This window comes from Saimiri boliviensis, chromosome 2 (assembly GCF_048565385.1).
Source record: "Saimiri boliviensis isolate mSaiBol1 chromosome 2, mSaiBol1.pri, whole genome shotgun sequence".
NCBI lineage: Eukaryota > Metazoa > Chordata > Mammalia > Primates > Cebidae > Saimiri > Saimiri boliviensis.
Genome location: NC_133450.1, coordinates 162,078,413 through 162,093,229, shown reverse-complemented (window position 1 = coordinate 162,093,229; position 14,817 = coordinate 162,078,413). Strand labels below are relative to the sequence as shown.

The window sequence follows — 14,817 nt, the reverse complement described above, 5'->3', positions numbered from 1 at the left end:
GGAAAGGCTATTTAACAGAAGCCCTCTGGCTAACCATAGAACGATCTGGGTGGCCTTGAATGAGAGCCCATTGCCACAGCTAAGCTAATGAGCTGTACCACAGTCACATCGAACAGAGAAAAGCAAAGTTCCTAAACACTGTGCAGCACCTTTCCCCCCAAATAAAAATGCCTTTGCTTTGAGCAGGGGTTAGATACTAGGATTGTGACTCTAGCATAGAGATTGTAGGCATCAGTATTTGGAAAAAAACAAAAACAAACAAACAAACAAAAAAAACCACTGTTTTAAAATGGTTTCCATTGATTAAATGGGTTTTTAATCTAATTCAAGCTGGAAGAAGATAGTTATGACTCTGTGATTAATTTTTTAATGGATAAAGAAATCTTATGTACAGATCAATCTGACATTTCCTGCATAGAAATTTGTTAAAATTACATAAGGAGAGCTTAAATGGGGATATCTAATAACGCTAGTAGATAGCTTTTAAAACAAAGATGATGAAATATATTGTGTGAAGAATCACATTTATAACAAGGCACTGTCAATGGTACCTTGAATGGTTATCAGGAAAGTTGATCTACCCACCAGGTGAAATTACTTTTTCTCTAATCTTTCTGTGAACCTTTCATTGACAAAATATTAATCACAGTTAGCATAACATTGTTAACAGCTAAGACTGTTTTTTTCCTTCACATTTGAAAGAAAAAGAGGAGGTTTGTTTTACCTAATCCTGATTCTCCTAGGTATTAGGATAACTTGGCATCTTAAAAATGCACTTGTATTTACCTGCCTTAATGGGAAAATCTAAGGCATCTCCACTGTGTAATCACCACTTATATAGACTTAGAAAGAGCCAAGGGGGACAGATTTAGCTGTTCAGCTTAAAGCCAACAACAGTCTCAGTATTGGTGACTTAGGGGTATCCTATCCTGTTCCTCACAAATAGAACTAGAAGATAGGAGAGAATTGCTCAATAAGGGTCCAAGCATATCTCACCAAGATCCCCTTGAAACCTAAAGGCAGAGTTGCTGAATTATTTAATCCTAGAGTTGGAGGAAGACTTCGAGATCATCCACCTAAACAAAAATGTTAGACCTGAGAGAACACCGTAGGCCAAGAGAGGAAAAGCAACCCGAACTTGGTCACAAGCCAGCTGGGTTAAAAAGCCGTAAAGCGGAAAACTTGGGAGGTGGCGGGGAGGGCAGGTGCAACTCTCTGCTTTTTTATCTGTTTCAACTGATTTTTGTTTTCCTCTTAAATTTGTATTTTCTCCCTGTAGGAAGAGGGCAGAGTCTGACTCTAGAAAGAGCAGCATTCCGAACAGTAAGGAAATCCCTTCACACCACCCAACAGACCCTGTAGAACTGAGACGCCTTAACTTTCAAACACCGGGTAAGAAGCGCCACACGTCTTATCCAAACAGTTTTTACCGAAAGTTTTGCAGCTCAATTGATATTAAGAGTTGAATATATCACTTTATTTTGAACCGTTTTGTTCATTCTGCTCTTTTATTTTATATTGTGGAGACTCACCCAAGCAAGTCTGAAAGGAAATTAAGATCTTTATGCAAACCTGAAGTGGGGGGAGGAGGAAGAAAAGGAAATGCAGCTCTCCTTCAAATTTGGGGAGAACTGTAGTCTTTATGATAATGTCTACCATGTTCATGGGTCTGATTATTGCTTTTATTATTTCCAATAACACCAATCTGGAAAGAATTGCTTTTCTCATCTTAGCAAGTGAATGAATGAGTAAATGGATGGATGACTGTACACATCTTTCATCCCATTGGAAAAGCAGAGATGTGTTCTATATTTTTGTTTGTGTTTATGGTACTCTGAAAGAGGAAGGAAGAAAGGGAGGGAAGGAGGGAGAAAATGAGGTAAATATTTTTAAATATTACTTATACTAAATTTCACTGACCGCTTCAGACTTCTTACTAGAGAGAAACATAAAGTGACTGAGGATAACGAAAAATAGACTTGTTTCTTAAAAAAAGAACATTAAGTGCTTCAACAGAGGAATACTGCTATTCCTGCTGAGGGGCCTTCTGTACAATATTGTTTATTCAGGCCTAGATCTATTTTGCTTTCTTTCAACTAAAGCGTGTTTATACCAAATGAATGGCAAATTGTGAATGGCAGAGGGAGCTGAAAATTTAAAACCGAGTGACCCTATCTTAATATGTTATGATCATGAACAAAGTGAAGAGCTAATCTAAGAAGTCTTTGGAATTAAAATGTGATTGTAATGTTGCCCCACAAACTGTCGACAAGTTTCTTTACGTCATATGGATGTTCTGATTCACAATATGATACACTGGAGATAGATGACACTACACATTTCACAGTGAATTATTTTGAAGATGGTTTATTATGTTCAACATATTTTCTCTTTTACATGTAGATGTATCATAGTAACTAGTAACTCTTCCACTGAAAGAAATGTTTAGCATTATCAATGTGGCTGTAGAATTATCATAATTTTGATTTAAAAAAAAATTCCAACTCATATGAGGTTAGACTTTAAAAAAATTCCTTCATCCTGCACCGGGACCTTGTGCATGATGATGGAACAAGCCTGGGTCGTCTTCCAAGATGCCTGTAGTCCCCTAGATGCGTCACATTGAGTCGCTTCCTCGGCACTTTATTAAGGCAAATTGATATGATTTAAGTTACTGTAGTAAATTTTATTGGTTTTGTGCTTTTTGAAATAGAAGGATAGTGACACTTGATCCGACAGGCAACTTCTTTTTGTTTTTGGTTGTTTGATTGATTGATTTTTTGAGACAGGGCCTTACTTGCTTACCCAGGCGGGCGTGCAGTAGCACAATCACGGCTCACTGCAGCCTCAGCCTCCTAGGATCAGGTGATCCTCCCACCACAGCTTACCAGATAGCTAGGACTACTGGGGTATCACCACACCCAGCCAACTTACTGTATTTTTTGTGGAGATGGAGTTTGGCCCTGTTGCCCAAGCTGGTCTCCAACTCCTTGGCTCCAGCAATTCACCTGCCTCGGCCTCCCAAAGTGCTGGGATTTCAGGCATTAACCACCACTCCTGGCCTACAGGTACCTTCTTAATAATGGACCCAGGAATTTATATTCCTTTCAATTCAGCATACTTAATGTATAGAGGACCCAAAAGCTGAAGAAATGATCTGCTACATGATTCCTTGCATATCTTACCTCTTCACCCTTTAAAAGAGCAACACATTGTGGAAATAGAAAAAAACGATCAGGCTGAGCACTATGGCTCACCCCTGTAATCCTTACACTTTGGGAGGCTAAGGCAGGTGAATCATGAGGTCAGGAGATTGAGACCATCTTGCCAACATGGTGAAACCCCATCTCTACTAAAATACAAAAAAAAAAAAAATACTAGCTCGGCATGTTGCTGCATGTCTATAGTCCCAGCTACTCAGGAGTTTGTGATGGGGAGTCACTTGAACCCAGAGGCGGAGGTTGCAGTGAGCCAAGATCGGACCACTGCACTCCAGCCTGGTGACAGAGTGGGACTCTGTCTCAAAGAAAAAAAGAAAAAGAAAGAAAAAAGGATCAGATTTCTCAGTACCTTGCTGCTACCTCTGCACTGCCCCTCCTTCCTCTGTTTTTGACATAAAATGCCATTTGAGCTGGAACCAACCTTGGTCTTCCACCAGAGGCAAAAAGAGAGTGTAAGGTTGAGCAGAAAGGCAAAGCTTTCCCCAAAAGAAGAGAGCTGTCTGTGCAGAGAGAATGATTAGCAGGTGCTAGTGACTGCAGGTAAGAGAATAGGAATGTCTTCAACCAGGAGACCTCTGTCTGCAAGTACTTCTCACTTTCAGGTGTAATTTTGCAAATATGGCCAAACTCAAGAATTCTATTAGCAATTTAATTTTCCCAGGGTAATTGGGGATATTATATCCATTTATAGAGATAATCTATTAAATTTTATATAAGATACCAGAAATAAGAATGAATGTTACAATTGTAACATGTCTTTTATCGCCAATGACTTTACAAAATTAAAATGGAGACCTGAGTGTAAAGGAAAGTGTCGCTTAACTAAAGTTAGACTTATCACCTCAAATGGGTAAGGGAATACAGTGGACAAAATGAGATAAGAGAGGAGATGTAATAGAGAAGGAGACTAGAAAAGGAGAAATTGTCCTAAGGTTCTAGCACATCTGTTCACTCAGGAAGCAATACGTTATGCCCTTTGGCTCAGGTAAGCAATCCACTTAAGCTTGATTTGTTGAAATTATTTATTTGCCACCCAAGCTCTATGTTGTGGCCTGCTGTCTGGAAACATTTTTACCGTTTTACAAAGGAAGTAGACTCAGCTGTTAATGTGAAATTCATAGAGATGTGACCCTTTTGCTTCAGCCTGTATGAATTTTAGCCAGTGGCTGTGAATTACCTTAATTACTTGCCAATAGGATGAGAGCAAAATGTGGGCTTGTTAACCCAATAATCCTTTTGTGCACTTTCTTCTCTTCTTTTTCATGAAGAGTCAAGGGTTTTCTTGGATAATGAAATAAAGTAACCCTTTATTAGGTGTTGCATAACAGGTGCTATGATGCTACTTAAATTTTAGATTTTTAAATTATTTACATTTCACTGTCGGAATGTGGCTTTTTATATATGATATCTACTATAAATGCATAATTGCTTATCCCCAAATACTGTAACTCTTGAGAATATTAATAATATACATAAGTAGAGAGTTAATAATCCCCATCTTATGTTCAGAAAATGTCTTTCAATGAAATGAGATGCCTATGATTTATATAACCAGTATCTAGTACAGAATTTGTTCCCAAAGCCAAATTGACTTCCACTTCTGATGGGTCTGTTATGAATGACAAAATGGCAAGCGAACATTACCATTTGAAATTCAGTAGGCCTTTCAGAAGGTAAAGAAAGCACATTGCTTAGTTCAGTGGTTCTATAAATTCTACTTTCTCAAAAAATCATCTTGTGAATGAAAGATTCATTTAAATTCTAAGTTATTTATTCTTTTGGAGAATATAGATTTAAGGAGTCAGATCTTTTTTCTTTAATTTTGCCTGACATTCCTGATTTCATATAAATTTAGCATTCCAACAATCTAAGTACGTCAAAGAACTGTACCCTTAAATGCAATACACCACAAACATAGTTCCATCCGCGGTTGCTCAGCTAAAGCACAAAGAGAGGACAGAGAAACCTGCTTTTTTTTTTTTTTTTTTTTTTTTTCAGTATAATCATCCTCGTGAGGTAGGAGAGTGTGGGAAGGAACATTACTTCAGCACATTTTCAAACTTTTGTTTTTTGAGATGGTGTTTCACTCTTATTGTCTAGGCTGGAGTGCAATGGTGCGATCTTGGCTTACTGCAACCTCTGCTTCTCAGGTTCGAGGGATTCTCCTGCCTCAGCCTCCTGAGTAGCTAGGATTACAGGCATGCGTCACCACGTCCAGCTAATTTTGTATTTTTAGTAGAGGTGAGGTTTCTCCATGTTGGTCAGGCTGGTCTTGAACTCCCGACCTCAGGTGATCCGCCTGCCTCGGTCGCCCAAAGTGCTGGGATTACAGGTGTGAATCACTGCACCCTGCATCATTTTCAAACTTTCGGACAAGAATCAAGTCACTCTGTGACACTGCTGATAGCCTTCCAAAGAAGCAGCTTGGGCCTGGGTTTGTACAGAGCACCTTAAGAAGTTGTTGTATCTTCTCATTCTGAGGTCACTGATGGTGCTGGCAGCTAGAGATAGTTCAGGGCTGAAGTCCACTAATATGTTACTGACAAGGAAGTTCTTGGTCTTTTTAGCATTAAAATGAGTGAGAAAGGAATCGCCAACCCAGCCCCTTCTTTAAAACTATTTTATTTTTGTCTTGTTGAGCTCAGTATAATTGTGACTTAACCCATTGCTGCATCAGAGACACTATGGAATTGTTGAATAAATGTTCTGGTTTTCCCTAAATGGTGTTTTTTCTAGGAATAGGGCTAGATTCAGGGTATACAGTCTGAACAGTCTGATGGGATCCCAGGATGCTGCAGACTGTTAGGAATAATCTATTACTTAAATGATGGGTTCAAATGGTAGGTCTGGACAAATATATAGGAACAGTTATCACTTTTGGTGCTTATATACTTTGATTATTAAAATATCCCTTAAAATGAAAAAGAAAATCATGTCAATCCGCCTGCCTCGGTCGCCCAAAGTGCTGGGATTACAGGTGTGAATCACTGCACCCTGCATCATTACACTGTATGTAAGCATCTGAACAGGTCGAGGAAGCTCACGCTTTCACAGTGGAAAGCAGGCACCTAAAACTGTAGGTATCTTGTATGATTGTAAATGTCTATCTTATTGAGGTTCAATATTTGGAACAACTTGAACTACCTAATCTTTTCTGATAATGGTTAAAAACAATAAATCACTGATTATTAGTGTACAAGATCAGCCAGAATTAGGGTGGAACAGGCAATTTAAGTAGCATCGGTCATATTACCAATAACTCTACCAAATTAAAATGGGGACTTAAGTATTTAGGAAGGTATCATTTAGCTAAGGTTTGACTTATTGGTTCTAACAGGTAATAAAATAAGGTGGACAAAATGACTAAAAGAGACAGGTGGTGTAGTAGAGGAATTTACTAGAATTATTAACTGCTGATCAAGTTTTACAAGTCTTTAAGGTATATGGAAGAAGGGAAGAAAATATTCATTATAAAAGATGCATTTACTTTGAGAGGCCAAGGCGGGTGGATCACCTGAGGTCAGGAGTTTCAGACCAACCTGACCAATATGGTGAAACCCAGTCTCTACTAAAATACTAAAAGTTAGCTGGTCATTAGGGTGAGTGCATATGGTCCCAGTTGCTACAGAGACTGAGCCAGGAGAGTTGCTTTAACTTGGGAGGCAGAGGTTGCAGTGAGCTGAGATCACACCACTGCACTGCAGCCCAGGTGATAGAGTGAGACTGTGTCTCAAAAAATAAATAAATAAATAAATAAAGGAAACCTCTGTTAAGCACAACACATCTTTGTAGACAGCAGTAACTAAGAATGCCTTAGGATAGGTTCACAAACGTGCTGCTTATTAAACAAAAAGGAACTGTATTAGCCTCATTTGTAGGAAAGCTTGCTTTCTTTTCTTCTTTAAACAATTTCTTAGTTATTTTAGTCTCTCCCTCCTAGTGCATCTTCTTTTTAATTTCAAAAGCGACACATTTATTGGGAAAATTTTGGAAAATAGGAAACAAGCTTGTTAACAATTATTGCATATAGATTGTGACTATTTCGGTGTTCGTTATATTATTCTTTAATTTTTTTGTGTGTTTGAAAATTTTTATCATCCTATGGTGGGAAAGGGACCAAGAAAAGCACTTTTAGAGAAGAAAAATTACTCTTCATTGTACCACTTTATTTTTTTTAAGTACTTAAAGTAAAAATTAAAAGATTTTTTACTCCAATTTAGTCTCCAGAAATATCTGCCATGTGCAATTTCATGTATATCTTTCTAGATTTAATTTGTATGTGTAGTTCTTTAAATGATATAAACTAGGTAGGTGTGTGTGTATGTATATGTCATATATCTATACACACACACAGTTTGCTGTTGTTAACAATTAACTACATAAAAACAGACCTTTTTGCAAGTGAGTGTATTATGTCTTATGTTCTTTTTAATAGCTAATGACAATGATGGTAGTCTGCACTGTATATATCAAAATGTATTAACTCATTCCCTATTAATGGAGGCTAAGTTATATCTCATGTTTTGCTATTACAAATAATACTGTAATGAGCATTAATGAGCCCATATATTTTGACACCATCATTGCTATTTCTGCATGTTAGACACCTGGAAATAGGAGAGCAGTGTCCTAGGGTAGACACATTTACCATTTTGATAGAGAGACCCAATTACAGACTTTTTGAAATGCTGTAAAAATCCTTTACTGACAGTTTGACACCTCTGACCTGTGGCCTGTAGAATTGGACAAAATGATGAAGATAAATGCAATATTATTAAAAAAAAAAGATGATATATAAGAAAACCAAACAAACTAGTAACATGTGTTCATTTGTCTTCTTTTTCCCCGCAAAGAAAATTTAGAGGTTGAGGATCTTAGAGAAATCCACTTAGTTTTCAGTACAAAGAAAGTTGTAAGAGAAGATGCTACTGATAGCATTGGTGGTACATTACCTTTTCTTGTGCCTGGATATTCAATATTAAATTATCTACTGTCCCTGTTCATATCTCCTTTCTGGCCCCAAAATACCTGCAAACAAACCCAAAACTATAGTGTTTTTGCTCGCACCTTTTAGGAAAAGAGATTTAAAACTTGATGATCAGATGTTACAACATAAAGACCTCGTTTTCATTCCTTGGATGACCTTAATAGGTTTTGCCCTAAAGCATACATGGATGGTAGGTGATTGATGGGCTGTGAAAAATAAAAACAAACTCATAAAAGGTTAACGGATCAGAAATAATGATATCAGCAGCAGGAATGTCTGCTCAGCAACTGAATGGGCTTCAAAAAGCTCTCGAGCTATCTCTTCTGATGTATTAATACTATTAATTAGATCCGTGCTAACAAGATCCATTGTTATATAGACTTTCTTCATATATTCATATTTCATTTTATACAGTAAAGGATTTAGGCATATGAACTAGATTAAGAATACCAGATGTGTTCTTTCTGCTTTATATTCTGAAAATGATGATTCATTAAATCTAAGTGCCAAACTTCTGATATAAAGGAACATAGTTTGTCCAAATTCTGTATTTTGAGAAAGTCTACATTAGAACTGAATTTTACAAAGAAATTTTCTAAACGTTTTGAGACAGGATCTTGCTCTGTTGTCCAGGCTTGAGTGGAGTGGCACAGTCATAGCTCACTGTAGCCTCAACCTTCCAGATTCAAGCAGTCCTCCAACCTCAACCTCCCAAGTAGCTGAGACCACAGGCGCTTGATATCATGCCTGGCTCATTTAAAACAATTTTGGTTTTGCAGAAACGGGGTCTTCCTTTGTTGCCCAGGCTGGACTGAAACTCCTGTAAACAAGTACAAATTTTGAATTTTAATTATGCCATTCAATGCTAACCTATAAACCAGTTTTGGAGACTCTTTCATTTAATGATGATTCCCCAGTCATAAATTAAATCTAATTGTCATTATTGTCATATCAGGAAACTTACAAATCTATGTTCTCTTTATCTTTAATTTATTATTAGTTTGTGATACAAATAATAGATATAGCAGAGTATTTGTATTTCATTCAGGGAGTTCTAAATAGTGCATAAATTACATTAAAACCTGGTAAATATTTAATGAACTAATTTTCTCTTTCTGACTGTTAATTCAGTAGAAGTCTACTGTTAGGACTGTGATAATTGATTTGATGAAAAAATGAGCTTATCCTTGGTCCATTAGCACAAAGTGTTCTCCAGCCTTTATCACAGTTTGTCAGTAAGGAAATCATGAAGAGACTTGTTACTGAGTCATTACAGACACACATATACAGTGACAGAAAAAAATCGTCTAAAAGATGTACCACCATTATTAATGACTTAAAAAATTCTGCTTAGCAGAATAGTTCTGTAGTGCCTACTGCATTCAGCACAAGGTTTAAAAATACGAAAACAGAGCAAATGTTTAATAAATATTTTTCTATGGAAAATAAATTCATTTAAAGCATTCAGTAGCCTTACTGACTTAATAAAACAGAGTAGGGCATTTGAAAAGCAAAAATACCATAAATTAGTTTCTAAAAAAACATTCTACCAAATAGAATTTCAGTTTTAAACATTTTAAATTAATACCTTTAGTTTATATGTTTTCATGGAAAGATATTTTGGCGAGAAGTAACTGGAAAATACAGATACATTTTTGCATCCTCTTTTCCTGTTCTCCACCATTGAAACAGATACCCTAGGTGAAGCCACTATACTGACACTTTTTCTCAAACCAAGGATGGTTTATGATCTCTATCTTGCTGTATAGAGAGCCTAAACAGTCATAAAGGCGCAGCTTTATGTACTTGTCACCACTTATCCAGGGGTGTTAAATGATTTGAGAGACAGCATGGCGTAATGAGAAATGTACTAAATGAGAGTGGGCAAGGTATGGGATCAAATTCCTCATGTCGCTGCAGTTTTGCTGGTAATGATGACCTTGATCAAAGTCTTTAACTACTCTGGGCTTCATTTTTCTGATCGGTAGAATTATTGGGGGATCAGATTAGGAAGACGGGGAGGTAGACGAACCCATAGGTTGAACTGTACAAGAAACACACTTTTACATCCCCAGCACAAAGCTCAGTATCTAGTCCATTGCCTTGTGGATACAAGCATGCAATCTGTCATTCACAACAATCCTTGATTCTAATACACACGCGCGCGCACACACACAAACACACACACACACACACACACACACACACACACACACAAATGTACGAAAGAGGGTTTTGGTCTTTTAAAACAGAGGCCATAATCTATTTCGTCAAATGTGGTTTGCAAAGTGCTTATCTTTTGACACTGACTAAATTTTAACAAAATTTTGAGTCAACATTAAAAACTGAGGAAATATCACATGATAATCTGGATTTTTAGTTGCTATTGAAAACCTAAAAAGTCTGATCTGATTGGCGCTGCATTTCCACTTGGCAGAGCAAGTCCTGGAGCTCAAGAAACCCTTTTCAGAATAAAACCCTCAATAAAACCCTTTTCAGAAGTCCCCCACACGCACACCAGCCCTAAAGATGACTGACATTGAGACTGAGCGTTAGTTACCTTTTATGTCATGCTTATAGCTATTTTTCACATAGTAAAGAATTATTGTTCTTTCTGGAGTCTCTGTTTAGAGAAGCAAAAGCCAGCTCTGGAAACCTGCTCACTATGAGGAAATGGGAATGAGCAAATTTTGTGTGCGTGTGAAAGTGTTGACTATGTAATACTTAGCCATCTTCAGTCATTTATCTTAACAACCTGGCCCCTTCCATCCGTGGAGACTTTGCCTCCGCTTTATTTAGAAGGTCACAAATGGTATTCTAAAAATAGTACAGTAGAAAGATGCCTAAGCTGCATGTTCAGATGTTATTATTTACTGTCTGGGCTTATGTTTACAAGTCATCTAACTTTTCTGGATTTGAGTCCTCTTGTATAAAATGAAAGTGCTAGACTGAGTCATCTCTAAGGTGCCTCTTAGGTTGCAATGCCAGGATTTTAAAGTTTACTTCTTATAAGGAAGTCACCATGACATTAGTGTCACAAATATATACCCTATTCAAGGGGGCCATCCTATTTTTTTCCTCCAACCTAAGGCAGATTTCAGTGACTGCCTCTGTCATTTTTCATGTTGACTCTATATTGTGGAGACATAGCTTCAAAATGAAAACTCTGCTCAGATTTGAGGTGTGCCTTTAAAATGCATTTGTGTTGTACATTTGTAGCTTTGAACTGATGAGGTCATGACAGTGACAAGTCCTCACTGTTAGCTGTGCCTCAAGTTCTTTGCTGCTAATAATAGTTAAAGTACTAAAGCTTGCTAACGGGGTGTTAGAGGGGATCTAAGAATATCACCAAGAGATAAGCTCTTCTCATTCTCATACATCTTGATATGATTTCTAAATAGAAAAAAAAAGTCCTAAATGGAGTTACAGGCCACCCCCACCCCACCCTCCCCACCCCACCATCATGAAGTCCCATAGGACTAACAGCCAATGCTGGGGAACTTTAAAAATATCAGTATATAGCTCCCACATCCAGAGATCTGAATTAATTGGTCTGGTGTACAGCCTGCAAAAAAATAAATAAATAACTAAAGACAAAAAGAACGTTTAAGCTCGTCAGATAATTCAAATGTGAAAACTCTGATGTTGTAAAGACTTTGGTTTATAGACTGTGAGCAATGGTCAGGTTGCCAGACAAAACATTGAAAAGATACCACAGTGAGGTCAACTTCATAGTTTTCTTAGTGTCTGTGTTTTCATTCAAAATAAAACATACTTGTTTATGTCGTACAAGATTTTTTCTCAATATTGGGCAGTGGAGATGTTTCCGCAGAATCGTGTAACAATATTTTGAAGTAGATCCTTGGTAATTGTTTTCTGATATGAGCTAGACCGTTTCAACTTAGAAGATTTTTCTTGTTGAGGATTATTTTTATGCCAGCATTCAGTCTTTTCCGATATATGACGTAACATCATAATAGACTGTGTATGCATTTTGGCTAATGAAAGAAAATAGCAACAAACTTAAAGGGTTCAAAAAGTAGACACTTCAACTGTGAACTAGTTTTCCATTTGTAAAAAGTAAGTACTCTCCCCTCCCTCAAAGAAAAGGTACAGTAACTTTTAGCCTTGCACATGAACCATGTTCAGTAGACCCTTCTGTTCAGAAGTTCAGTCTATATGTGGGAAGGATGAAAGGTAAAAAGAAGAGAATGGCTCTTGAATTTATCTAGTTCTGTACTCTTATTTTAAGAGTTAAAGAAATCAAGGTGCTTGACAAATAGTGTTTTGTTCCTATTAGTAGATGCCAAAACCAGAAATAGAACCCATGTCCAGTATTCCAGGCCAGGATTCCTTCTCCTGTACCATTGGATTCACACAAATTCTCCTCCCTTTTCTGTGAAACATCCATCTGCCATTTTTACTTGTCCTAGAAATTGAGTGTAATGCGGTATCCAACAATAAGTTTTATGTGGCGATTCTTTAATGCTATGGTATATTGCATGTGAAAGATATATGTATATATATTCTGATATGGAATATAATGAGTCATTGTAGGTCTGCTTGAATTTTTCTTTAATAAGCTTCCAATGTAATAATTCCAGACCATACGCCAGTGCATGCCACAAGTAAATATGTTGATCGCATCTTTGGTTATTATTATGGTCTTCTACTGCTGTTATACTAATACTTTTCCCATCTCCACCTGGCTTTACTTTTTGCAGCTTTGAGCAGTAATTCAGTCCCCTACGCCTCCCTGATTGGCTCTGTGTCCTCCCTCTCTAGCCAAACCACCACTCAGTCCATATATGATAATAACTCTCTCCCACGATTCGCTCGAAAAGGTCTAAACATCTTTGTCTCTATTATTTTCTCTGTTAAAGCACTGTAACAATGTCCGTATCAGTCCATTTCCATTTCCAGATCAGCCTAAAGTCACCTATGCCTTTGCAGTTCCATTATTTTCATTGGGGGTGCCTCATCTGGATAAGATTATATAATAACAGATCACTGTCACCCACTCCCTCCCTCCACAAAATGTAAATTATTTCAGTTCTACCATTAATACAGAAAAGTTTCAGAAAGGGTTCCAAAATTTTGTTCCAAAGACATTATTGTATCACCAACAAAGAATTTCTCCTTCCAAGCAATTCAGTTTTATTGGATCGCTGCTAAAATTTTAGCTGACTGGAAGCAGACCTTCATAGCCATAAAAACTAAACCACCACAATTCACAACAGTTGCTAAAGTGATAGTCTTCAAAAAGCAGGGTAGGTTTTACATAACTTACCAGAACCATTGATAATTTGGCATTTGAGATAAAAGAACTTACTGGGTGACTTTTAACAATGTTGTAATTCCTAAAATGCCCTTAAAGTAGTCACATGTCATGTGGACTCGATGGCCGTCATTCTACAGCCTCCCTCCAGAGATCCACAGTGACAGCGGAATGTCAACATGGCTTCCAGTTTGAGCTCCTCCCTCATTCTTTTTCTGCTTCAGTGGCTTCCCTGGGGACATGCTGGTTCAGCTTTTTCTAGCCAGCTGGAATTTGTGTCTGTAAGATAAGAGTCAGCCATGCTTTTTCATGGTACCTCCATAAAATTAAAAGGAAAGAAATAAAAGACAAATCCTATGAAAACAGAGAAAACATCAGAAAGACACAAGATTCACCAGAATTAATAGTGGATTGTTTTTCACGGAATCTATGAAATTAATATATCTTCCACTGGCTGAATGAACTAGAATGTGTCAGCCCCTGACTCTGCTTTCCTTCTTTCTTCACCCGCTTTCCCTCCTGTCTTTTCACCATTTGCTGACTTTCCTGAATTCATTTCTCATCCGTGGACAAAGATGTTTACACCTGAAGTAGATTGTAGGTTTGCTGGGGGTTGAATAGTGGGGACCTGGGGCAAAATATCATGGAACTGTTAGTGTGGCCACTTGTAAGTGTCCAGGAGAAAGCTGCAACCCCAACCTCTACAATCTGCTACTAGTGGAAACATTTTTGAAGCTGACTCTGGTGTCTGATTGTGCCGTCAGTGATTCTCGTCGATGAGCTGTGGTGCATGTCATTGTCTGTGTGTGTTTGCATGTGAATGTCAGTCACCTATAGGTGTGTGAAATATTAGCGATCTCAGTCTAGTCACGATGTATAGTGAATCCTGAACAAACTTGCAGCATTTTGATTAGACTTTTTAAAAAGTATGTCAGGCTTTCCATTTCATTTTTTTTTTCATAAAGAATTTGTTCTATTTTATTTTATTTACACCATCATTTCCTTTGCAGGTTCAGATGATTCCGGTTACCCTGGTAACCTTCATTCTTCAAGTTAGTTTTTCTTGATTATGCATAAGTCATTTTATGTTTACTGTCAAGCTACTACTCTTTCCCTTTTAGGCCCTTCTCAGTGTCTGTTTTCTTAGTTCACTTGACACCATTTAATTCCACACAATTTCCATTTCACACAGTGCAGGAGAAGGAGTTTGAAATGGCATAAAAGTCATTACTCAAAGCAGAAGTTGACATCAAGCCTGTCAGTTTTCTCCGCTAGCTAACCTCATTGATTCTTAGCACAATAACGCTTTCTTTTACACTAGGAGTGTTAGT

The 14,817-nt window shown here is 37.4% G+C and overlaps 1 protein-coding gene across 42 annotated transcripts in view; it reads left to right on the top strand.

Annotated features, from left to right (window-relative positions):
- The window catches only part of PTPRD (protein tyrosine phosphatase receptor type D), a 2,307,989-nt gene that overhangs the window by 2,175,766 nt on the left and 117,406 nt on the right, over positions 1 to 14,817 (top strand). For 29 of the 42 annotated variants that reach the window (XM_074394799.1, XM_074394802.1, XM_074394800.1 and 26 more), the window contains 2 exons: positions 1,280 to 1,392; positions 14,497 to 14,538. In XM_074394799.1, coding sequence (XP_074250900.1) covers positions 1,280 to 1,392; positions 14,497 to 14,538 — 155 coding nt within the window. The remainder of the gene's footprint in view (positions 1 to 1,279; positions 1,393 to 14,496; positions 14,539 to 14,817) is intronic. The other 13 variants (XM_074394815.1, XM_074394814.1, XM_074394813.1 and 10 more) reach the window with 1 other exon arrangement.